Source organism: Emys orbicularis, chromosome 3, assembly GCF_028017835.1.
Source record: "Emys orbicularis isolate rEmyOrb1 chromosome 3, rEmyOrb1.hap1, whole genome shotgun sequence".
Classification (NCBI taxonomy): Eukaryota; Metazoa; Chordata; order Testudines; family Emydidae; genus Emys; species Emys orbicularis.
In genome coordinates this window covers 110,680,160-110,707,486 of record NC_088685.1, presented here as the reverse complement: position 1 = coordinate 110,707,486, position 27,327 = coordinate 110,680,160, and the positions used below count along the sequence as shown (strand labels likewise).

Below are 27,327 nucleotides of genomic sequence, written 5' to 3'. Positions count from 1 at the left end.
AACCCACTAGTGATGATAAAAAAAGAAGTTGAAGCGAAATCTTCATTCATTCATCATATGACATTCCACTCTGTATTCAAATTCTCTATCACATCACAGCCTAATTGCTTATTGAATTTCATCCTATTTCCTTCAGACCATTTCTCCAGTTTGTCCAGATCATTTTGAATTTTAATCCCATCCTCCAAAGCACTTGCAACCCCTCCCAAGTTGGAATCATTTACAAACTTTATAAGTGTACTCTTGATGCCATTATCTAAATCATTGGTGAAGATATTGAACAGAACCAGACCCAAAACCAATCCCTACGGGACCTAACTCGATATGCCCTTCCAGCTTGACAGTGAACCTCTGATAACTACTCTCAGGGACCATTTTCCAACCAGTTATGCACTTACCTTATAGTAGCTCCAAGTTGTATTTCCCTAGTTGGTTTATGAGAAGGTTATTTGAGACGGTATCAAAAGCCTTACTAAAGGCAAGATATACCACATTTACCACTTCCCCCATCCACCAGGCTTGTTACCCTGTCAAAGAAAGCTATTAGATTGGTTTGACATGCTGTTACTTATCACCTTATTATCTTCTAGGTGTTTGCAAATTGATTGCTTAATTATTTGTTCCATTATCTTTTTGGATACTAAAGTTAAGATCTGCAGTGTGTATAGGAGAGATTATGGTTACACTTTTCTCTGAGAAAAGCTTGTACTCCACCATGTCTTCCAAAGAAGTTTGGAGCTCCATCAAATGCACAAGCAGCCATCTGTTTAGTGTTCAATTTACAAGCATTTAACTCTAAGATGTGGGTTGTCACACATGCAGCTGATGTATCTTCTATAACCTGAACATCTAGAAATGTATCTACGGGCCTACCACTGACATCAAGATAATGTATGCAATGACTTAAAAATGCTTGATGCCAATTTGCATTGGTGCATTCATCAGTCACGTATGCAAAGTTTTTGAATGTGGTGAGACAGTTCTTCACTTTTTCAACTGCTGAGTCTTTCACTGTTGCATTGCATGCTTCTAATCAGTCAGTTGAGTTTCTTGCAGAAAGATAGTGAGCATTTGCCAATCTTGTTCAGAAACAGTGTCCAATTTCAGGGTTAACAAGTGACAATGCACTTAACATTGGCCTCCAGTTTGTAGTGTGTGGTATCTGTTGCTTAAATAGAAAATATGATGCCAACAGCTGTGTTTATTAACATAAACTGTGTTGTGTCTGCAGCATTCTTAACAGCCTCATTCAGTACTTCTAAAACTGGCTTTTACAATGACTGGCTTATAAGGCTTTCTGCATGTCGATGCAGTCCGGAGGCTTGGTGTTTTGCAGCCTTTTCATGTAGTTTGTTAGCATTTGCTTTGCTAATTGGTCTAGCAAACCTAGCTCCTCCAGTTTTATCAATTGTAGCAGTGGGAAGCTTTCCTTCTTTGTAATCTTTTTTTGCAAGAGGTGCACCAACAAATGGGAAAAGTTTGACTAAGAAACATTGGAAACTGCCTTTAGGTTGTGGAGACACTATTTCTTCAGTGTTTTGGACTGTTGTAGATACACCACTTGAACCTTCAGATGACATGTTGGTATATTCTTTAGTTCTTGGTATGTTCTTTATCTTGGTTGGGGGTGATGGGAGAGTTCGGGGGGTGGTGTACATTGTCCCTGGGGGGATGTAGGGAAATTGCTCCTAGATAAAGGATGAATATCAATACACTTACCTGTGCAATTTCTAAGATCAGGTTGGCCCCAGTATGATGTATAGTTGTGCGGGTTTAAAAAACTGGAGGGAAAAAATGACAGAATATGCATTTATGCAAAGCATGTCATATTATTCAGAATAATGTAGCATAATAAAGCTGGATGTTTCAAAATTCATTTGTAAATTTCACAGCATCATGTTACATTAAAATTACAGTCCTGGCAGCAACAAAACTACAATGAAAATTAACAAGATATGACCGATATTGGGAATTTGTGGTTGATTGTTGTATAAAACCAGTGACATCAACAATGGTGCAAAAAAGGTATGCTCCATGGGCCAGATCCTCCGTTGGTGTCAATTGCCATAGTTACATTGTCTCCAATGAAGCGGTGAGGATTTACACTAGTTGAGGATCTAGAGTTATATTTCAGAAGTGACCAAAGCACCTATGTGGTCTATAGCATTCCTAATATGTCCTGACCAAATGTTTTGAAGAGTAGTTGAAATTTTCACATAAAGTGCCAAATCCTGCCATTATATTTTAACTTTAACTTAGTTAGGCTTTGAATCAGCCCTATGTGAAAAGAGCAGTGGCTGTAAGAAGAGTGTGAACAGTTGCAAGAAAGCTGGACACAAACATTCTGCCATCCTTGATCCTGTGCAAGGATAGGCAGGCAGGTGTCTAAGATGTGATAAAGGGTATGTGACAAATCTGAGAAGTATCCTCACATTAAAGTATCACTGATAAGTAATCATTTAAAAATTCTGTTATTAAAACCTCACAGCAATAGATTATTTCCATGGATTATATTTCCAAACTATGGAAAAAAACACTCTATGGCCCTGTAATAAAAGACGGTATCATAACACATACACACAAGTGGGACAAATTAAGGCAACCTTAATTCTGCATATCCAAACTATTGAGTGCTTGACATAGCATATTTAATGCTCTTTTAATGTAGCTTTAGGAAATATAAATTGTAACCTGACATTGTCCCTCTAACATTTGTTCTGTGATTGAGTATGTGAGTTCCATACATCATCAAGAGCACGGCAGTAGGTTTCACTGATGTGCTAACAAGCACCTGGTTACCTCAGCACTGCCAAATCTGTGATCCATACTGTACAATGTTTGCAGGCCACATCCGTCTTCTGTGCTGTGGGGTTTGCTTAGGACCCAGTGTCACAGAGACATTACTATATTTAACATTTTCCTCCATGCCTGGGACAGGTTAAACTACATAGGCTGTCTATTTGAGCCTTTTTTGAGGGGTGGGATCAAAACATCACTGAATTTCTGCTCCACTGCCATTTTTCACTTAATCACACCCACCATTTTCACACCAGATGGCAGAATGTTACACATTTCGGCTGTGCATTTCATCCTTTGTGAACCACACACACACAAATCTTTGGTATCTTTTTGTTTCTACAGTGTAGCAGCTGAGCATGTAGTTGCCTGCCTCTTTTTGTTCCCAGTATTGGCAAGAGTTACTGGAGACTGCTAGGCAAGAAAAGCCTACTACAAAGCAGAATAAAAATTTTGGATTAGAAATATTTTATGCTGACAATCAAAGTTATTGTGTAGGCCCCAATGAGTGTGCAATAGAGATAAGCAGTCCTGGGGCAGTAAAGGCCAGGAGCTTCAATGTGTAGTCACTCAGTGGCACACACATCAAAACAGTTTGACCCCTGCACTAGCTACTTTGCAACAAATGTTGTTCAATCAGAACCTAATGGTATTTGTACAAGATTAACAGGCTGAGGAAGTAAGTTAGTTAAACACAAACTCTGGTTGTTTTCCTGTCTGGCACAAAACCTTGAGGCTGATGTTCATGTTGCCATGTTTCCAGAAAGTAAAAGAGCTGGATCAGCCTTCTCAGACCATGTCCCAGATACAATGTAGGCAAATAAGTCTTTTTACAGCTTTAAAAGTATTCATTATTAGCCTGTATTATTGCTTATGGCTATCATATTAACTGTAGTTATTATCATCATTGGTATCACCATCATGCCTAGATCAAAGCCTCATTGTGATAGGTACTGTACAAACACGCAGGAAAGGACAGTCTGTGCTCTGAAGAATTTATAGTTTGAATAGAGAAGACAGACCAATACGGGGAAGGAAAGGCAGGATTATTACCCCCATTTTACAGGTGGGGAATTGAGGCATGGAGAGATTAAGTGCCTTGCTGAAGCTCACACAGCAAGTCTATGGCAGGGCCAAATACTGAACCTAAGTCTCCTGAGTCCCCAATCTAAACCTTAAAACCTCCAGCCTAAAGCCTTAGCCACATCTTTACTCCCTGCTACTACTAACTACTGCCAAACTGCCCATTTCGGTGTTGTAGCTATGTTGGTCCCAGGAAATGAGAAAGACAAGGTAGGTGAGGTAATATCTTTTATTGGACTAACTTCTGCTGGTGGAAGGGACTAGCTTTTGAGATTCACAGAGTTCTTCCTCAGGCCTGGGGAAGATAACCAGAATGTCCAAATTAAATACAAGGTGGAACAGATTGCTAAGGGGTTCACACACACTGTAGGAGACCACTTAAAATGAAACAGGAAATTAATACCTATACTGTAGGACAATGGAGGGTTAGCAGGCAGTGGGGTGTGTTACGAATTGTTGTAATGAGCCATAAAACCAGTGTCTCTGTTAAATCTATGGATTTTAGTGCATTTTTCAAAGTATTTAATGTGAGTCTGACTTTGCTTTAACTAGATGAGAGGTCTCAGAACCTACCAAATAAACCTCTTCAACCAGAATTCAGCTGAGAATACTGTTTGTGATGGACAAATCAGTTTAGAATCCAGTTTACTATTGGTTCTGAAGTACTAGCTGTAGTAAAACATTATTTTTGACAGTTAAATAAGAAGAATGATTTGAAGATAAACAGGGAGCAGATCTGTTAGGTAAGAAGATACAATTATAGTTATTTTATGACCAGATAGTATTTGCAGGTCTCATTACACCTTGAAGAAGTGATGCCTATTTGTATCTTTTCCTGGTCATTACTAATCAAGGACATATCTCTACTCCAACAACATGTGCCTCTCTGTGCTATTTGGGCCTGCATGTGCCACAATATGAAAGTAACCTCACTTTAAAATAACGCTGATCCATTCATGGGCTAAATCGGACACAATTTAAATGGCATACACACTAAAATGTGAATACTGAATATTGGTTTTGCCATTAGACAGCTCACGGCTTCTGACAGGTCTCCATGATTACTTACCATGTTCTTGATGCAATCTGGACTGAGCTCCCATGGCACAACGTAAAGTTGGTTAAAGTGGGCCTGGTATCTGGCCAGAAATAGTTCAGAGGGTTTTCTTCAGCTGTACATTTTTCTATAAAACAACAATGTACATAAATGAGAACACATCTTAACTTTTATCAAGTAAATTATAGCTTGATGTATCAGCCTTTCTTGCATCACATTTTATTAATCATTCTGTGGTTTACATGCAATCATCTTTTCTCCAGTGGGTGTCTGCAACATGTTTGTAACGGCTGGGTGCTGTACATTGTACACCTTTGTCCCGGACCTACCAGGCCAGATCATCAGCTGCTGTAAATTGGCATAACTCCGCTGAAGCCTAAAGAGCTATGCTGAGTTAGCAGTCGAGAACTTGGATATCAGAATGGCAATTTGAAGCCCACAGACCAGTTGCTGAGAGTCCATTGATGGCCCTATTTGTCTGGTCATAATTTTTATCTGAATTAGAAGATACCAGATTTCAGTCTGCAGAAGAGAAGAATGAGGGGGGATTTGATAGCTGCTTTCAACCTCCTGAAGGGGGTTCCAAAGAGATGGATGGATCTAGACTGTTCTCAGTGGTAGCAGATGACAGAACAAGGAGCAATGGTCTCAACTTGCAGTGGGGGAGGTTTAGGTTGGATATTAGGAAAAACTTTTTCACTAGGAGGGTGGTGAAGCACTGGAATGGGTTACCTAGGGAGGTGGTGGAATCTCCTTCCAAAGCCCTGGCTGGGATGATTTAGTTGGGGATTTGTCCTGCTTTGAGCAGGGGGTTGGACTAGATGACCTCCTGAGGTCCCTTCCAACCCTGATATTCTATGATTCTATGATTCAGTACAGTAGGGAAGTCCATTGTTAGAGCCTTTAGTGTTCACTAAATAGGGGAAGCGGGGGAAGGGACTTGTTTTGGGGCAAGCAAACAAAACCTGAAGAATGGCAAAGTTGAAACCTCTTTACCTACCTACTGGATCAACATCCACTGTATGGACCCTCAGTCCGTCCCCTATGGTTTCATTATTGCTTATGAGTTTCTGCCGGATGGCTTGCTCTTCTAAACTGATGTTGTTGGTAGAGTTGTAAACCAGAAGAGCCCAAACCACAAATCTGCAAGGAAAATTATCCCAGTGTTTGAATCAGAATGAGATATAACAAAGGAATCAGGGTTTTGAAATTAAAATATCCAACCAGCTTAAATAAGGTTTATGATGAAGGTACCTGGCATATTTTAATCTCTATATGTCATGAGAGAGACCGAGCAAACCATGTCTATCCCAATATGGAGGGAATAACTCAGAAAATATTGTTCCTTACCTGTAAATTAGCCTTCTCTTACACACATAGCCCTCCAAACCTGGCACTGTTGGGAAATCCCACCAGCAGCTACTATTATTGAGGCAATTCTCTAAAAGATCGAAGGTAAAAATATTAAAAGCGCCTAAGGGTCAGATTTTGAAAGGTATTTAGGTAGCTAAAGATGCAGATAGGTGCCTAGATGGATTTTCTAAAGCATCTAGATACTTCTGAAAACCCCACTTGGGAACTATCTGTATCGTTAAGTGCCTAAATACATTTAAAAATCTGGCCCTTAGTGACTTAGGAACCAAAGTCCCATTGAAAGTCAATGAGACTTTGGCTACTAAGTCATTTAGTTACTTTGGAAAATGTTACCTCTAATTAGGAAAGATTGGCTGCTTAGTCGAATAGAAACAAGCAGTCGTGGAATAGTAATAACTGTTTTGGACAGAAACCCATTGATCCTTTCTTGAGCCTTGGTCCCTCTCCTGTGTGGGAATTAGAACAATATCCTCCCCTTGTCCAGACTCATGGACTTTCTGGATGCAGGAAATCATTGCTGGCCATTCAGATGGAATGGTGAAATGAAAAGAGGGGTCCCAGCCAGACTTGTTCTAAGACAAGAGAGAAGCCCAGGTCATAGCCAATGCTCAAAAACCTCACCAAGATATGTGAGTACCCCAAGGTATAGGAAAAATGCTTAGAGGAGAAACAAGAAGATGTCCAAGGGCTGTGCCAGGCTAGTAGTAGGAAGGCATAACACTGAACCAGGAGCCAGGCTCAATGATGGGCTCCTTGGAAGCTGAAAGGAGAGATGCCAGTGTGCAAATAGGCACATATTTACTGTTTATATAAATAGAAATATTTATTCTCTGCTCTTGCACTAGTAAATATACAGTTTTTCTTTTATATTGCTGAGCAAACGTTTAAACCTGGCCACTAGTCACCCATTTGCCTTGGATGTGGGTGGCCTCAGTAGAGTTACTGCTGCAGAAGAATTACAGGTACCTCTAGACAGATCATCCCTGCTATGCTATCACACTTACCAAGTTCATCCTAACATTCCATTGGCTTCAATAGAATATTAATTCACAGCTATAACCTCAATAGGCTGTGCATTAGCAGGCTATTGATACATGCTTAGGGTGCATTGTGAGGCACAAGGCTGACAGTGGTAAAGGGGTTATTATGGCATTTATTTCAGAGGAAGAGTGAGAACTGCCTAGGAGCATGTCAGTTTCAGCCCCCCTTCCCCCTACCAGCTAATCAGAATGTGACTTTGGACATTCAGCAACCAAAGCCATGCTCTAATGGCAACAAACAGCAGGAGTAATAATAGATCAGGTATAAATGGATTAGTTATCCTGACTATTTACAAGGAGGAAAAATTGATTATGCAGCACTAATAAAGAACATCTGCTTAAACTATTCTGTTTATCTGGCTTTTGATAACTCTTACAGCATATGCTATACATATTGTGTAACATGGAACTCCTTTATATTTTGACATACATTACAAATATTATTAAGCTGTACAAAATGACATGTTAACAACCTGTAATAGATAATAATCACTTTAACTTGATAATTAACACAGTTCTGAGCTGATCATTTCCCTCCATTTTTGTAGCAGTCAGATCCCAGACAAAGAACATTTTGTTGTTGAAATACGAAATTTAGTTTAAATTTGTGAAATAGTAGGCCAATATTCATGTAAATGTCAATGATGAAACACTGCTTCAGTGATGTAATGATGGGTGACCCCAACCTTAAAACACACATTCATCCTTCACAATGTATCTTGAAGGTAGTAATACTATAGCAAATGGATGTTTATATGAAACTCCATTCAAAAATCATAATGACAAATTCTTTCACACTGAAATCACTGTGTACCGAAGAATAGATTGTGGTTATCTGGCATAAGTGTGCAAGATGGGGGAAAGGTGAAGTTAGCACTAGCTGGTGAGAAGCCTATGGAAGACCTGCTGCCTTCTTCACAAGTCAGCTGAGCAGAGCTGACACAGAAGGAGGAGGACAGCACATGTTGCACCCTGATCCAGGGTATAACAGAGGTGCAAGTGTGCTTCCATCACTGTTACCAGAGTGATGAGCTTCCCTCAGGCACAATGACTCTTGGAGAAGCCACCAAGTAGGCCATGTCCTAAAAGCCACAATATAGCCCCAAAGGAATGCACTACATACGGTAAAGTAGATCACACTGAAATATAAATAATCAATTATTATTACAGCAGAGTTTTCTTTTTTCTCTTATTCCTTGTATAATGTTAATTGGCTGAACTAATCATATATTTAATATGTCCTTTTTCAGAATGCAACTGTAGTCTCTCAGCTACCAAGTCATTATTAATTAGTTTTATTATCATTGTAAACTTATTGTTCAGAGGCTAGGAATCCATTTTTTTAAATACATACAGTAAAATTTTCAAAAGCACCTAAATGTCTGAGGATCCTAACACCCATTGAAAATCATTGGAACTTAGGCTCGTAAGTCACAAGGCACTTTTGGAAATTTGACTTAAGTCTGCTATTTCAGCTTCTCTCTACACATCTTACTTTGTTATGCAGTTTTTGAAGCTGAGCAGAAAAGTTTTAAAGATGTTTGTAAATTAGTAGCAAGTTTAAACATACACTGGGATACATGCGGTAAGATCTGCAGCATAGATGGGTGCATGACTTGGAAGGAATAATTTGAACTACTTGTTGCTGAATTCTAAATTAATTGCAACTATTCAAGAAAAAAGAGCCAGCCATGATTGTGAACTACTCAATGAAAACATCTGGTCAATGAGCAGTGGTGGTCCACACAGCAGGCAAAATGTTCAAAAGTATAAGGAACGGAATTAATATTGAAAATCTGATAATCCCATCATATAAATCAATGGGAGGGCCCTTTCCTGGAATAATTTTAGTTCTGGTTACCCTACCTATAAAAAGATATAGCAGAATAGAGGGAGTTTGGAGATGACCAACAAAAATTATTTGAGTCATGGACAGACATCTAAATGAGGTAATATTGATAAGACTGGGAATGTTTAAATTAGAGAGCAGACAAATAAGAGGATACACGATAGACATATACACAGTAATCTGTGGTATAGAGAAGGTAAGTCAGGAGCTTCTGGTTACCCTCTCATAATACAAGAAGAAGTGGATATTTTAGAAGGGACAAAAATCCTCATGTTTCAGGATATAAATTAACCACAAATGGACATGGATTAGGAAGAAACTTCCTCTATGGATAAATTATTCCATAATTTTTCACCTCAGGGTTTCTTACACCTTCCTCTGAAGAATCTGGCACTAGCTTTTTTCAGTGACAGGGTACAGGACTAGATGGCCCACTGCTCTGATCCAATATGACAATTCTTATATGCCCATGTATCTTTGTTGGGTTACATTCCTCCCCATAGAATTGGGGTGGCAAGACAAATAGTTGATCATACTGAATTTGCTTCATAACATAACATTTGCTTTGCATTGGTATTCAGTCTTATATAGGCGCTTACTATTAATATAATACGATATGTCATGATGCAGTGTAAAACCTACGATCTACTACAAATTAAAAGGGGAGTGCTGCAGTAAAAGGGAAAAGAAAGTGTTAAAATCCATGTTGTGTCAACAGTGACCTAAGGCTGATGCCATCTTATGTGAAATGAATTTGTTACATTATCATTAAGTTGTCAACATCACAAAATAACCAAGTACAACTAGGGCTCTGATAACTTCAGGCCCCACCCAACTCCCATTGAAGTCAATGGAAAGGCTCAATGGAAGACAATTGGAGCTGGATCAAGGCTCCTTATTGGCAGTTGCATAAGAGAGGCCAAGGATTGAATGAGCACACAGACTGAATAACCCATATGCTCACAGAGGTCTTCCCTACAGGTCATGGCTAAAATATACTAGTGGGGCTTTGTGGAGAACCTTGAACCTTTTCCATGGATACCAAGAGGACTTCAGTCTCCAGGACTTGGAATTTGGTATCTTTCACAAGCAAAATATTTACACAGAAATAAAACACTTTTAAAAAGCAAATGTGTGTGCACAGGGCTGGATTTTCAAAAGTGCCCAGCATTCTGCTCCCAGTGATATAATTTCCATTGGCTTCAAAGGGAGCAGAGTTGGGCCAATGCTGAGCGATTTTGCAGTAGGTTTAGCAGGATTTTTTAAAAATAAGAACAGACATTACAATTGTGTTACTTTATATGAACGCTGGTATTTATACTTCATAATATATTTGAAAGCAATTATGAACAATGGGAGTGTCGGGCACTATGCCAGCTTCCTCCATAAACTCTTATGTGCCTACTTTATATTTTGTCACACACTTAAATGACTAAAGATAATTTACCAAAAACAAGAACAAGGGGTCCTGCAGCTGCTAACTCTTGGCTGAAGCCATAGCACTTTCTAAACAATAGTCTATCTTGTCTCAAGAATCCTTCCCATTAAACATCCCATCACCCAGAATTCATCAGAAGCCTGATTCTCTTCCTACTGAAATTAATAGCAAATGCCTACTGACTTTAATGGGCAGAATCAGACCTGGTAGAACTTCTTTTCTTTCTTGCTCAGCTCTTTCTTTTCATGTCTAAGGGAAGAGATTTCTACGTAGATTTAGCAACTGATCTTTTAAACATGTTAACAGTGACTGATGTTTTTATTTGGAAGAATTGTTAAACAGTAGTTAGAACTGCTATTTCCCGTAGTAGCAGTGATTAAGTACAGAGTATGGGCCAAAATTATGACAATCAAGTAGTGGAGGTTGGAGCAAGCACAATCTTATTTTGCTGGTAAGTGAAGAAAAGCTCATATATGAAATCAAGGCTCAAGGTTTGCAAAATTGCTTGGAAAAAAGCATAAGGAAAGTTGGGGTGCTGAATAGCTCTGTGGAAGCCATTTCTTTTACCCAAATGACCCAATCTTGATCATATGGCTACACCTGGGATCTATAGGATCTTTCTGGGAAAAGCAGCAGGAGCAGCAGAAGAAATGTGTGGTGTCAAAAAGGGCAAGGAATCAATGGAAGAAACAAAAAAACATGCAAATTTTATCTGCAGAAAGAACAAAAATTTACTTTATTGTTACAGATTTGTGCAAACTGGCGGGGACAAAAGACCACCATGCTCACAAACCATTGTGCTTATGCCCATCTGGAGTGTCCTTTTAACTCTATTTTGAAACAGCACCTTCTGGGATAGAGACACTGCTACTAAGATGAGAAAATTAAACACACATAAAACTACAGCACTGTTGTGATAAAATTCTGTCTCTTACTTTAGTTAATAATTTACCAATGCATGATATTGTCACATTGCTGCCATCCAGAGATCTTTACACGTGTTCAAGGTGCTGATAATAATATTCACTTTTGGACTTGGCATTGCATGAGACTCTCATCATCACATTGAATTATCGCATCATAAGCACAGTGTACTTTGGATTGCTTCAGCTCATAGAGCTCAGCAATGCAAGAATAACAAGCCACTTCCATGTTTTTATTTTGTTTTTCTCTTCTTATCTATTTTTAACATGCCCCAAAATGACAACTTCTCCACTCCCATTTTCCCTCTGTGTAATTCTGTCTCTCTGGGTTCTGCATCCATCACTTCAGGAGGTCTGATGAAGAACTGTACTATGCTGAGGCTGTTTTAAAAGTTATGACTGCAATATAGCAAATGAGGGTGGAAACAGATTAGAGTAAAACAGCAGAAAATGACTAGAGGGGAAGCAGTTTGGAAGTAGTTCAAACTATTGAATGAAATAGTTATATGCACGGTGAGGGCAGAGAGAGAGCGAGAGCGAGAGGTTAGAGCGTTAAAAAATTATTGGATGAATGCAAAAAAAGAGGATAGATACTAAGACAGACAAATTAAAGAACCAAGACCATGATTCTGAGCAAAAGTCAGAGAAAAGTAGGTGAGAGATGATGTTGAGTGAGTTAAAAAGACGAAGACAAATAGGATTACATCTACAGAAGATAAGGTCTAAGGCCATGCTGCTTATGGGCTAGGACTGAAGTTTTAAATTTGGAGCAACCTGGGTTTAGAGAAAACCTGAGGGAAAATGGAATGAAAAGTATTTGAAAGCAAAGGGAAATTTATTAGATAGATGACATACTGGGCTTCCTGAAACTAAGAGATCAGCATTATTTATGACTGTCCATAGTATGGAAAACAATATAATCTTTGATAATTTATTTACAAAATCCTTATGAATACACATTGAGAGCAAGACTCATCCATCAAAAAAGAAAGTTTAAGACCTTCTACCAGATTATCCTAAAAGTAAGAAATAAACATTACCTCCATTTTGGATAAAGATTTACAAGTGTCACCAGCTAACTTTTGATAGGTATAAATGATACCCTAAATGCTATTTGGTTTCTTTAGAATCTTGTCCAAGAAAAACTTGAAACTGAAAATTTTTAACAAACATTTTAAAGTCAACAGTCTGGAGGAAGTAGCAGGGGAGGTGGTTTTTTGGGTCTTCACCTGAGATTTAATTGATTTCCTCTTTGTCAATACTACAAATACCTGTGTACTAATATATGTGAGCTGCAAGGATATGAAAGACTGGTCTTTAGAGACAGGAACAGTGGAGACTACTGGGAAGCTAAATTCCCTGCTTTTGCAATGACAAGATAGTGTATTGTGAGAAATGTATACACACTTGTTGCTGGCACTGGAAGAATACGGGCTTTCCCAGTGGATTCTACTCTATATGGCATTATGAGATGAAAATACATGCCACTAATATAAAAACACTAGAAAGATACAGCATGTGATTTTAATTTCTACTCAAAACACCCATTGAGCTAAATTCCACCCAGGCAATCTCAATTATTTCAGTCAGTTTCTTCAGACGTAATCAAGGTCCTTATAGGTCTTTTATTTTTTGCATGGTATGTGCAACACAACAACCTAGAGTATATGAAATAGACTCTTGTTATATGTAACATGATTAGTATTTGAAATAAACACTTCATAATGAAGGGACAATGCTTTCTATTCTATTTGGGCCTGACCCAAAGTCTATTGAAGCCACTGCATTTATTTGTTCTTTGGATCAGACCTTTAATTCTGAAAAATTGTACAGTATTGAGTTAGACATAATCCCCATTACCTCTGAAATGCAATGTGATGAGTGAAGTATCAAGAAAAGGGGGTGTTCATATCCAGTGCCCATAAATTCACATTGTTAGATGTTAGGAGGATTCATAAGAGCTAGATTAATTGCATAGCAGCTAGGCTATCTCCTGCAATATGACAGTGAACACAGTGGGATGAGAAGGATATTGAAGGAGCAATATACAGTCCAAGAACTAAAAGAAAAGGACAAACTCTTACAATCAGAACTGCACATGCCTATTTCTAAAAAAGTGATTTAGAGGGTGGTTTTACTCCCCAGCCAATACTTTTAGATATCACAAGGTACTCTGGAGTAACGCTGAGGGTTATTTTTAAATTAATAGTGTAATTTAGCACTTTATTTTGGATTCTCTGGATTTTGCCTCCAGTTCCTGAAGGCCTGTCTGGGGATAGTCTTCTGATAAAGTCATGTGCAGAGCTGAACAGGTATCTCAGGGCTCAATGCCTATATGGTGTCGAGCATTCTGGGCCTGATCCAGCAAAGCACTCTAAGGGCATGCTTAATTTTAAGTTTGTGAATAGTCCTGTTGAAGTAAAGCTCACATGCTTAAAATTAAGTAATGCTGAAATGCTTTGCTGGATTGGGCCCAGAAGTTTTAGCACCTTGTCAGACAGAGCCCTTACACAGACTTCTAGCACTGTAAGTAGAAAGAGATATTTCTTCCTCTTTCCCTTCTTTTCTTAGGGACCAGGATATAGAGAAAAGGGAGGGAAAAAAAGTCCTAGGGCTGATAGTAGGAGGATGGGAGGCTGAAACCTGCTTGAGTCTCCTGTTACTGTTCTAGGGGAGCAGGGCTGCTGACAGGCTGGGCAGCAAACTTCTCTGGTAAGAGATGCAAAGACACTGGACGGAAAAGCTTTTCATCCCCTCTGCTTCCCTTGATTCCTTCCCTCAGTGGTGACAACATCCATCTCTCACAGGCTGTTGTCAGGTCACTAAGAGTAAGGAAGAGTGTACAAGAACTGAGAGCATCAGAAACTAGCTCCGGATAATGATCCCTGAATGGGCTACCATGGGATAAAAGGCTCTATCCTATCACAACAATTCTCATGTACATCTTAACAACAAAGCGGTTACCTACATTGCCAGGAGATGCACTCCATACTCAGTCTCTCTTTACCCCACAGCAGCCATTGTGTTTTGGCCACCTGCCCTTGATTCAGTCAGAAGACCAGCATCCTTCTCATTTGCCTCCCACAGCCTGGACTGAGATTTTCAAAGAGACCCCATGGAAGTTAGGCACCCAACTCTCACAGACTTTCAATCGTAGTTGGACACCTAACTTTCTTAGGCTATCTTTGCAAATCCCAACCCCAGTGCCTAATCAGAAGCCCACAGAAATCAGGAAGTGAGGGCATGTGGTAAGTAATGTGATTTGCATCAACTTGGCATTCAATTTCAGCATGATTTTCTACCACCTGGGTCTTGATCCATTGTCCATTGAAATCAATTGAAAGACTCCTATTGACTTCAGTAGGCTTTGGATCAGGCCCTTAGAGATGAGGCAGAGGAGAAAAAATGCCTCTTTCCAGAGATAGTGCTTAGATACCAGTGATGGGTACTACCGAAAATCCGAAGATAGATAATGCTGGGACAGAAGAATGGATATTGCTTCCCATGTATGTTAGACAGGTCTGCCACATTTTGTGACAGGTAAAAATTAAGTTTTGAAAAATAATCAGCCAAGTTTTAAGGAGCTCATTGAATAACCTGATTTAAATCCAAGGTAGTTTAAATTACAATACACATCATACCAATGTGAGGCTTGTGTGCAGATCCAGGACAGTAGGTGGCCATAAATGACATTTACCAAATGGAAAGGTGTGCCCATAGCATGCGATTATGTCACACCCAATTTTGATAGTACGTGTTGCCTCTATCACTAAAAAGTCCCAGAACGTTACCTTTGATCAGTGCTTCTTTTCTCCCTTGGCAGTTCGTTCACAGTGGTTGGCTGAATACTTAAAAAGCAAGAAGCATAAATATCAATTAGTGTGTGGTAACTCCACTAAGGACTTAAATCAGGTATTTCCCCAATCATCACCAACATTTACCTGATATTGACCACATACACGGTATAATTCCAGTTCTGGAAGGTCTGATTTAGCTGAAAAATACAGAGAGAATAATTACAAGGATGGTGTGGTAAAGAAAGGCCCCTGCATTATCTAGCAGAGTTTATAAGCTCACCTTCTCCCACCAAAAACAATACCTTTATTTGGCAAAACGAAGAGACTAACATTTCCTCATTGTGAGATTATGGCCTTAATAGGTGTGTATATTTACTGGTGCAGAGTGGAGGGTTTCAATGGGGAAGGGACCCTTAATAAAGGCACTGTGCAATCAATAGACAACTGTAAGAGGTGCTGAGACCCCCCCATGCCACTGTTTCTGTAAAGTTTGTGGTTGGAAAGATTTCTGGGCACTGAATGATATGGGAAATACACTGTAAATTTTCATCAAAAGTCTACAATCTGCTGCTGAACCTCTCTGTTTCAATCTTTTCCTTTAAATATGCATGAAGGGTCTCTTGCTACAGAAATATAAATACTGCAGCTTTGTGTCAATACATCTATCATCAGGAAACTATTTTTCTTCTGGAAAAAATAATAGTAATAATAAAAAAATAGAAAGGCTGCCCCTCCACATGTACATAGTAAAATGCCCACCTCAAACCACTAACAAAAAAGTAATGAGCCTCAGTTACATCTATCAACCATCACCTGATCTAATTTACAATGTGACACTTTATGGAAAGTTATTGACATCAAAATGCTCTAAAGCAGATTCCAACTATTGTATATTCCCAAAGTGTTTTGCCCAAAAATTTGTTTTAGGTAGCATGCAAATATCACTTCAGGTTGCTGTATTATCAAAACTTTTCACAGATATATAGTAATTTACCATTAAAAAATTCTTTAAATTTATATGAAAAATAAAAAGGAGGCCTTCTAGGCCTCCTACCACCAAATAAATAAACAAATAAAATAAATAAACAAATAACAACAACAACAAACAGCTATCAGAACATAAAAATACATTCTCCCACATATCTAATCTGTATGAAACAGCTCCCTAATATGAGGCAAAGAAGGTTATTGTAGTAAAGCAAATTGTAAAACACCTCATAAACAAGAATAAGATCTTACTGGGCTGCCTACTTTTCTGCTTTTGTATATGTGTTGACCTCATTTTTAAGACAACCTCATACATGCAATGTAATTTAGCTTGAAAGCAATTAATTACACATAAATAAATGTTACGGTCAACATTAGGAAAAAGTTATTTTGGAAAATTCCATGGTTCCCCTGGGCTATGCCTCCTCCAGAAATATTATATTTGACGTTCTTTGTATTCTAATAGTAGCTTGCTGATAGAGGTCTTTCTGGTGGTGTCTTGATTATTATTTTCTGATCTTTTCCTCATCACTTTGATGACCTGTGTTTGCAGCCCATCCACTTATGCACATCAAGCTACATTTGGTGGCTTGACATTTCTGCATCCCTTGTATCAACATAAAACTAGCCTGGCATGGGGAGAGCATGCTACAATAAACAAGGCAGTTTCTGGTATTATGACAATCATACATGGCTTTGAGTATCTCTGCTCCAGACATACACAAACTCTGGTCCATGGACCACTAGTAGTGTTGACCCCTCATTTCTATTGCTGTAGAGTAACATTTCAAAAATGCCTAAGTGACTTAGGAGCCTAAGCACTACTTTTGATTGTGACTTAGGCACTTAGGATCCTAAGTCCTGTGGACTTTGAATGAGACTTAGATGTATAAGGGCTACATTTTCAAAAGGGATTCTGAAAAGTTCCAGGTGCCTAACACGCATTGATTTCCGTCCCTAAATGCCTACATCACTTTTGAAAATGGGACTTAAATTCCCAAGCTCCTTATGTAACATTTGAAAATTTTACCCATGGTACCTAAGGGCCCAAAGAAGGAGCATGTTCCCACTGTTTTAACTACTGTACAAACAAATAACACAGAGACAGACCCTGCTCCGGAGAGCTTATAAACTAGACCAACTGGTTTCTTTGATGTTCCCCCTTTTCCCCAACTCTTATCAATTTGATGTAATTTAAGGTGCAGATTCACACATATACAACTCTCATAAATAGGAAGAAACTTAACTTACCCATTCGGCCACCACACTCTGTACTTTTGACTCTAAGATGGGCTTGTAATTGAAGACAGTAATGGAAATCCTGTAGAATAGCCCCCCTGTCCATTAAAGCAGTATTACAAATATCAGAAACATTGAACATCATTCATAATATATTGCCAAACTTTATATCATATATGCCAAACTTTCTCTGTTTAAAACTTTAAGACCTTATTTTTGTAGCAAAAGATAACTTGGTGAATAGGGCCTGAACTCACATTTTGGTATACCCAAAACTCTCGTTGCTATTATAGGAGTTTGAGTTCAGGAATGCAGGATTGGGCCTACTGTCCAACAAAATGGAATTTATATGTAAATATGACTCTGTATATGACTGCAATGTAATTGTGAGATCCTGAAAATGCCATAAATATAAAATAATCATAAATACTGAGTTTTCAAACAGGACATAATCTGGTGTAATCTAGAAAAACTCCACAGATTTTACTGGAGTCTTTCAGGATTTATAATGGTCTGAGAGTAAAATGTGAACCCATCAGTTTAAAAGCAACAAAATAATTGAGGACAGAATTTGAAGCTAGTAGGGTTGGATGGGTGTTTCTTGGACACAATACTGCATGAAGAATCTTTGTTCTCAAATCCCAGGTTAAGTTTGCACAGCTGGCAGTTAGAAAGACAAACCATATTTTAACTGTAAAATGAACAAACTTAATCTGGAAACTTAATCTGGAAACAAACTTAATCTCCATTTATATAGATCCTATGATTTAAGTGGGTGCGGAGGGACTGTGGCCGCTCTTACAGTCCATTGGCTGGAGTAGCATCAGAGGAGAGGCCTTGCCGTGGTCCTGGCTTGGAATGGAAGAGCTCAGACACTCAGGCTTTTCTGAGCCCTTTGAGATTTCAAGTTCAAAAATCAAAGTCAAAACTTCAAAAATGCTGAAGATTTTGTTAAAATAGAAGATCATGTTACAGGCTGTTGAAAAAATAGAATCAGTTGAATAGATTCTGAATGAGACTTGAGATTTTCCAATTTCATTGTAAATATTTTGCATCGCCCTACTCCTGAGCTTGCTTTTCTCTTTGTTATGGATCACTCCTACTGCCACTAAGGTCAGTGTGAAAACTACTTTTGAATTGAACAGTGCACAATCAAGCCCTTAAAGGAAACTTGATTGCCAAGTAATGTTTTAACTAAACTCTCACAGCAAAAGGTCATAAACCTAAAGGACACTAATGTATGTTTTCCTAGTTAAAAAATAAATAAATAAAGATAAAAATTCATTATTTGATTTACTTTGAAAATGGCATTTCCATTGTTATCTTTACTGTGATCTTTTCATGGAGGAAAGTGGAATGTTTAATTCTGGACTCAGAAAGAGAAAATATACTGTACTGTAAAATACATAGTATATACTATATATAGTTAATGTATTTTATATGTATATATATACATACCATACCATGTATATATACCATATAATACATACCATGTATTTAATTATCTATATGTGGTATATACACCATGTATTTTATATGTATATACATATATGTATTTTATATGTATATACATATAAAATACATGGTGTATATACCGCATATAGATAATTAAATACATGGTATGTATTATTTATAGATAATGTATTTTATGTGTGTGTATACGTATATATACATATATACACACACACACACACAGTGTCATAGTATATGTATAGTCTCTTATAAAGTCATATAGTGTCATATATATGAGTGAAATCATCTCAATGTACAAAATCAAATACTTTTCTAACACAGCATCTATTAACTAGTGTTAAATAGTTTCACAGTCACTACCACATGATGACCCAAAGCGTGTTTCAGTCAGACTAGCAAAGAACTACTCTACATTTCTAATCACTCTCAGGAGACTACAGGACAGCTGGTGAATCCAAAAGTGCTTCCCAACTTAAAATTGCTTCCCCCCCCACCTTAAAAATGTTGCTTGGAGAAAATTATTTTTACAGGAAAATAATTGATGAAAAGTGGACTGAAGAAGTTTAACATTAAAAAATAAATAAATAAAAATAATTAAAATTGCAAAAATATAGAAGATGAGCACAAGTACCAGGATTGGATTCCACCTCTCCCTCCATGTTACTCAAATTTTTCAAAACTTTCATTGTTAAATTTGAGCTGGACCCTGGATTTGACTTCTTAAAATAATCAAAGCCACAAAAATGTAAATACTGTAATTGAAAAAAATCCAAAAATATTTAAAAATAAAAATAATGAACATCAGAATAATAACTAAATAGATGGCAATCAACTTATTGTCCCAGCAGTCTCCTTAGAGCTCTATTGGTTAGAGAATGGGAAGATAGCTATTAGAAACCACATGTTAATGGCATGTGCTAAGATTATTTTGGAACATGTTACAAATTCCCTCCTACTGTAATTAAGTTGCTATTCTACAATCTACATGAAGCTACATGTAAGGATTAAACCCGGCTATTTCTACATCCAGTTCTACAAAGTGCATATCTAGCAGATGAGGTGATATTTTCTCTACATCTAGCTTAATGCCTTGACATACTGTAGTTGACCTCAGGTCCACACAGGCAGCTCAGTTCAGTGAAGGAGTTACATAAATAAGACAAAACTAATTTGGGGGAGCTGGTAAGTGGATTCAGTGGTCTGTCAGGGGTGAAGATTTGGCTTGTTCCAGCAGATGCATTGGCCAAGGAATTTTCATACGCTGAAATAGAAGACTGGTGGTACATTACTTGAGAAGCTGATCTTTGGGACTGCAAGACAGAATGATGAATAGTTGCTCCGGTTATTGTTACAGCATGGTTTAAAATACTCTCAGTGGCATGAATAAAAGTCCCACTGTATGGAGATGACAGAGATATTGCACTGGCCACTACTGAAATTGTTGTTGGTTCCAAAATAAAAGATATATTTGTTATTTTTCCATAATCGGTGTATGCCTGAAAAGAAAGAGGCATTGTCTGTAGTTGCGAATCAGTGGTATGAATATTACTGGAATTCAAAGAGGACATTCCTTTGTTAATAAACCCTTCTGTCTGTCTGCTAGAATAGTTGTATACCTCCCATTCTGATTCTCCTCCTGAAAGAAGTGAGTCAGTATTTGACATCAGTAAAGTAGTACTCCCAATATTTACATCGTAGAGCACTCCCATTTGAAGAGAAGGAGTCAGATTGATTTCTGGATCTTCAACAGATTTTTGTTCTAGAACAGTTATGTGGCTTTTAATTGCTATCTTTGTTAGTAAATTTAACTCTGCTACATTCCATAGCTGACCCAAGCTTGGTGAAATTTGGTCAAGATCATTTTGAAGACTTTGTGATAGTGAGGGTGTAGAAAATAACAATGATGTTGAGTAGCTGTTCGGATGTGCACTGGCCCTGATTTTTTGTTCTGAATTAAGACTGTCTGTTTTTTCCAAAGACAATGTCATTGTGAGGAAGTTAGAACGCAGTGAGCTGTGTGTTCCTACAAAATCAGTGTCTACCTCTGGCTGAACATTACTTTTTCCATTATCAAAAGCACTTGTTGGATTACTTTCTTTGACCATATAAATGTTTTGTGATTGTGGTGGTCCATTAGCTTTTGTATAGGTTACCGAACTCTCTGATGATCTGTCAGCTAAACAGGCAATATAGTTATTCTCTGTACACGAAGGCTGGGCTGCCAAGTAAGTGAAGAAAATTGAAGCAAATGTCTGCCTATGATGTTGGAAGGTCATGCCGATTTGATCAGCACTTGAAATTTGATCCCAAGTCTGTATGTGTAAACTAGCAACACTTTTAAATTCGTCTGTGAAAGTTGCATGTGAAATATCTAAGGTACTCATCTGTAACTGCATGGAAGGCTGATATGAAGACATTTCCAGTGAAGGGAAATGAGAATTTGAAGACACATTTATGTTAGGAGAAGTGGTCATTTTTGACTGTGATATTTTCCTTTTTGTATTTTCTGAAATCCCTAGTGAAGAGATCAGAACAATTGAACTAAAACTTTCCATATCCAAAGATGACATATAGCTAGAAAAGTTCATTTCTTCTGTTCCATAACTTGATGCATTGATGATGGTAGTGTGCATAAGGATATTATCAGCCCCAGTAGGGGAACTAAAAAATGGCTGTTTCTCTGTTGGGGAAGCAAGTGGTTTATTAAATGAGAACCACCAGCTCTCTGAAGGTTCCCCAGAAAACTCTGGAGACTCTTGTTTGAAATTATAGTACAAAGTCCAAAAACTTGCTGATAAAGAAGAAGCAATATTAACATACTGTGTTGGCAGACTCAAATAGCCTGGTTTCCAGGTGTTACTGATTCTGTTCATGTTTTCTGGTTCAGGTGTGGAAAAAACAGAATCTTCATGTAGGTTGTCATTATGAATTGTATCTAAACTACTTTCTAATTTTTCATTTCCAGGGATCTCATTTGGTTTCCTTTGCATATTTGCAGAGGGTTTTAAAGAATTAGGTATATAGTTGCTGGTAGAAATAAGTGTGTTGAAGAGTTCAAATTCATCTTCTGGAGAAGATGCTTCTTCCTCTTCCTCTTTTGGCAATTTAGTCAAAGGTCTTAATATAAATAAGTCACTTTTCAAATATGCATGACTCAAGGATTCTTGATAAATTGGTGAAACGGTAACAATGTGTTGAATTTCTGAACTTCTCTTTCTTGTTGCTAGCAAGAATGCTGACAATCTTAGCGATTCTGTGCTGTCTTCCAGTGTTAGAATAGTTTCTGTTGGTTGGATATCAAGCATAGAGTCTTTATATATTTCTTTTATATCTTGGAAGAAACTAGATGGGTTTGAAAGTTGAGTCTGTTTGGAGGTTACCTTTTTAAGGTTTACTGATTGATGCTCCTTAAGGTATTTAAATTTTGTAGACTGCAATTCATCATTTGCTTCTGCAATATAAATGCTATTCCTAATAGAATCATCTTCCATAATTTTCTTAGTGGATACAAGGTAAACATTTTCAGGTGAAAATTCTAGTAAGTCCAGCCTACTTTTTTGAAAAGATGACTCATATTGTGTAGAAGTAGCAGATAGGCTAGACAGAGAATGATGGTTTTCTTCTGGAATGTCAGAAATAACATGATGATATGATGCAGCATTGTTCCACCAGCTGAGAGATTCCAAGACATTGTATATATTTTCATGTGTGGAAAAGGATGCACCACTATTAGAAGAAAAAATCCGCAGGGGTTCTTTTGTGTGTTCATAAAGGGTGCTTTTGCTCATCAGAGTGAGGAATGCTGACTCAGAATTAGTATAATCCAGTCCATCAGTCAAAGTCCATGTTAGTTCTGCACTAAAACTTTCACCCTGCAGAAGAGGAAGTCCTACAATCTTGGAATGATCTGTAACCATGGGGGTTGTTGGAATTTGTGCTATATCATAAATCTCATTCAGTAAGCCACTAGAATGATTCAAAACACTATTATGGGTTGACTGATTCATTGTAGTATTGTGCTCTGTAAAAGGAGCCAAGGTACCAACTTCAGTCTCCCCAGAAGCAGCTGATGTGGCCTCAGAAGTAGGTAGGAAGAACAAGTTGTGTGCATTTTTTCTCTCTGGGTTTTGGTCCTTAGATGATGAACTTTTACTGGGTTGGAGAGGCCTTTGTCTCACTGGCCAAATAATTGGGGTTGAGATAATTCCTATATTTTTTACCCCTTTTATCATAGAATCTTGCTGCCCTTGTAGTAGTGAGTGGGAGGATTCAGGTGAATTTCTCTTCATTCTGAAGATAACTGTAGCAGGAACTCTTAATTCCCGCAGGTCTGTATGTAGCAAGCCATATAGTTAATGGATGAAAGAAAAATTATTTATACAAACTAAATGATTCACCTCATGTCAGAAACTCTCAGTTAGCTCAGTGGAAGCTGTATTTGCTTACTTTAAGTATGAATTTGGCCTCTTGTCTTTTAGTCTTTTTGCTTTATGAAGAGAATTTTATAGACAACCACAAGATTTAGACATCCAATTTCCATTGATTTTAATGGAAATTGGGCATCCAGTTTCCCTACGTGGCTTTGAAAATCTCAACCTTACTGTAATGGGTTAACTGTTCAGTGTGAACATCTAGGGATTGGCTCCATAAATAGAAACGAAACACCCCTTGACGTAAGTGACTCAACACTTTCCAGGGTCTGGCTCTTTTCCTCTAGAGTACAGTCAAATATCAAAGAAGAAAAATATAGGTACAAACTACTAAATTCTATGATGAACTTTACAGTAGTGTTTGCAGGACATAATAACCTATAGTATAAAACTACCAGAGGTTTTAAATCCTCCAATAGAAATGAACACACAATCATTGATTTAATTCTGTGGAGCCCACTGAAAATGAAATCCCTGCAGACAAGGATTTTTGTGAGATCTCCTGTGATATTTTGTAGAAAACCAATGAAAGCTGTGTTAAAATAGTTTCTTTCAATTCATTACTATTATTATTTTTACTTAATTTGTATTTTGGTAGCTCCCCTGACATGCTACACTATCTCCCGAAGAAAGTGATCTCTCAGAACTTGACAAAATCTCAAAGGAAATCTCTACTTTCCTGTGAATAGCAGTGGGCTTATAATTGATTCATCTGGTACCATTAAAGTTTCCCTAATCTTCCTGAATGAAAACTACTATATTTAATGTTGTCAATATTTTCCTAAATAAAACATGATCCCGCTCCCCTTGAAGTCAATGGAAAGATTCCTATTGAGTCAGTGGAAGTTGTTTGGCTCCATCAGACAGATTCTACTTGGCTTCTCAAACTTACCAATGGGGAATAGATCATTCCAAAGTTCCACTGGCCCAGCTGAAAACGTCGCTGCTATGTGGCACCTAAACAGCAGCTATGTTAAAATGTCTCAAAGACATGTCTATTTTTATCCTCTTTTTAAAATATCTATCTTGGCCCTGTGTGCTTTGAAGATTAGTGAATGAATAATATAAATAACAAGTGATACATAATGTAGAAATGGCTCGCTTTTATACAAGAAATATGCAAGCATGTTAAACAAATATTGGGCCTGATTCTGTTCCCAAACCAGTTTTACATGATTGACATGGAGTAACTCCTGATTTACACTAGTGTAATTAAGAGCAGAATCAAACCCAATATGTGAAACTTGACATTTATTATATTTAAATAAACCTTATAACACAATACATTTGCTCTAGACACAGTACAAGGAAAAATGTAACACAGGATTTCTTACCATCGTTTGGCTTATCGGTTCTATTAGTATCGGGCATGTTAGTGGTGACAGTGGGTGGTGGAGGAGTAGTAGCATTTACAGTAGTAGCTGGTAACAAAGATGAGAGAAAGGTGAATTTGCATGAAACATGAATGTTAATGCGGTCAGGCACAATGGGAATAATGCATGAAAACATATATAGAGAGTGAAGGAAACCATTTACTATACATGTTAATATGCACACACCAAACTTCTGTATAAAGTGATGAATATGAATGAACTGATGTAGGTTCCAGTCCTGCAATCCTTACTCCTGCGGACTTCAGTGGGAGTAAGGGTTGCAAGATCAGTCCTGTACTGTCCTCACAAATTCTGAATCATTTTATAAGATCTTCAATGAAGAGTTGTGCAAAGGCCAGAAAATAAATAACATGGCTTCAAAGACACACAAACTACGAACATTTGCTTGTGAAAAAAATAGATGTCTCTACCCAGGGAAGGAAGATGAAGAACAACTGTGAAATTAAAACACCAGTGTAAGGATCTAATTAGCTCCACTAAGATCTGTATAATGAACAGAATTAAAATCATACATGGAATATTCTCAATAAATTGATTTTCAAAGCTTCATGTACTGTACAATTCCTACTGATATCAGGAGGAACCACCTCACACAGCACTTGCAAAATTTATCCCTTAGGGACTAGCTCAAATGCATTTTCAGTTGGTACAGAGAAGATAGACCAGAAAATTCCTTTCAGAACAGAATAGGTTTGTGTGTTTACACAGAATATCAGCAAAACAATTAATAATCATATCACTGCATTTTAAGTAACAGTTTGGAAAAGAAATGTATTTTATTCAGTAATTCGCAGGGAACTCAAACCCAAAATTGATAGTGTTTTGCTGGAAAGCTCTCTTCACAATATGGACACTTATACATCATAAGCTCTCAACCTGCCATGTTCTTTTCTGATACAATTTTGGCCAACAACCAAGCTCCAAAGCTTATGAATGTGTATTTTCAGCAGGGTTTGTTTTTTTTCCTAGTTGCATTCTATGTTGTTTTTGTTACAAGCTTCTTGTATGATTTTTTGGTGAGAGAGAATAAATTTGTTTCACCTTTGTTACTTGTATTCTATTAATATTTTATTAAGCAAAACAGAGAAACAACTTAAAGAATTTGAACACACAGGTTTATAATTCAGTGGATCGTATGTGTTCAACCATTTATATAATTATGACAAAGAGGACCTCATTAGCCAAATCAACAAAAGTGGTAAAAAAGAAAAAGGCATCCATCCCTATTACCAAATGCTGCTATAAAAAATCTAAGGTCTTTAACCCATAAAAAACCAGCATCTGTTCTTTTTCTTCAACAATTGCTTTTATGACACAGTGGAAATGAGTTCATTAAAAAAATGCTTGACATCTGAATAGTGGCAACCTATCCAAAGGATAGTAATCAGTAATAATTATAAACAGATGACCAGGCTTATGTGGGAGGGAACAGGAGATGTCGATAATGTTCAGTGTATCACATTAGTTTATAATACTTCCTATCAAACTTAGATCACTTGGAATGCATAAAGGTTAACAAACATTAAGTATAAGTTAAAAGCTTTCTCTTTGTGACTCCATTTCTGGGCTAAATTCCAGATACTTCATGGGAGATGGACAGTACTTACAGTGAAAGAAGTAGGAGAATCTGAAAGAGAAGTGGAAGTTTAACCAACTTTGACAGAAAAAGCTAAACGTTTCTTTGCATTCTAGAGTCCTAGTAAACATAGGCAGCTTGATTTTCAGAGGTGCTGAGACCTCAAAACTCTAGATGAAGATAGTGAGAGCTGCAGGTGCTCAACATTGCTGAAAATCAGGCCTAGTTTGTTGTGTCACATTGTGAGAAGGAACAATGTTCTACTTGCAAATTGACGAACATCTTGCCAGAATGATCAGGGACTGAGAAAATGTACACACAATTTTCTTCATCATCTTGGTAGCTTGGATACAGTGCTGTTCCATGCAGTCCTAAGGGTGAGTTGTGATCTGAAACAAATTTGGTTTGATCCATTTCCCCTTATCTGTTGGAAAGACAATGTCCTTGGTTTAGGGACAGCCACCACCATAACTTTCTTCAGCATCCACTACTAGCCGGTTCACGAAATTGGTAGCATAGGAGGACACGATGCGTGTCATCCTCTTGGTAAAGTGTTTAAATAATGGCTTCCTGATAAAAGGAGATTAGTAGGAAGGAAAAACTGAACAAAGAGGAATCACAAAATGAACAAAATTTCAGCAGCCTGTATGCAGATGCCTTAGGTAATTAGGTACCCGTTAAAGTGAAAGCATAGGCTTTGTCCATTAAAGTAATAAAATTAATGTTATAGTGGCAGCTTAGTTTAGCTTAGTTTGTAACATTCTAGCCTCTCAGACAAAAAACCATGGGCTCAAGGGTAGTCTGGGAAGCTGTAACAGAGGGTGGTTTTAATCTGAAAAGTGACTACACAGAAATGGCACATTCTTATAAA

General features: G+C 37.7%; 1 protein-coding gene across 1 annotated transcript in view; it reads right to left on the bottom strand.

The window, feature by feature from the left end:
- Window positions 1-27,327, bottom strand: part of ADGRG6 (adhesion G protein-coupled receptor G6) — a 150,807-nt gene that overhangs the window by 42,180 nt on the left and 81,300 nt on the right. The window contains exons 6-12 of the mRNA XM_065401180.1: window positions 24,821-24,907; window positions 17,596-17,681; window positions 15,502-15,554; window positions 15,352-15,408; window positions 5,937-6,079; window positions 4,949-5,063; window positions 1,720-1,781 (exon numbers count right to left, since the gene is read on the bottom strand). Coding sequence (XP_065257252.1) covers window positions 1,720-1,781; window positions 4,949-5,063; window positions 5,937-6,079; window positions 15,352-15,408; window positions 15,502-15,554; window positions 17,596-17,681; window positions 24,821-24,907 — 603 coding nt within the window. The remainder of the gene's footprint in view (window positions 1-1,719; window positions 1,782-4,948; window positions 5,064-5,936; window positions 6,080-15,351; window positions 15,409-15,501; window positions 15,555-17,595; window positions 17,682-24,820; window positions 24,908-27,327) is intronic.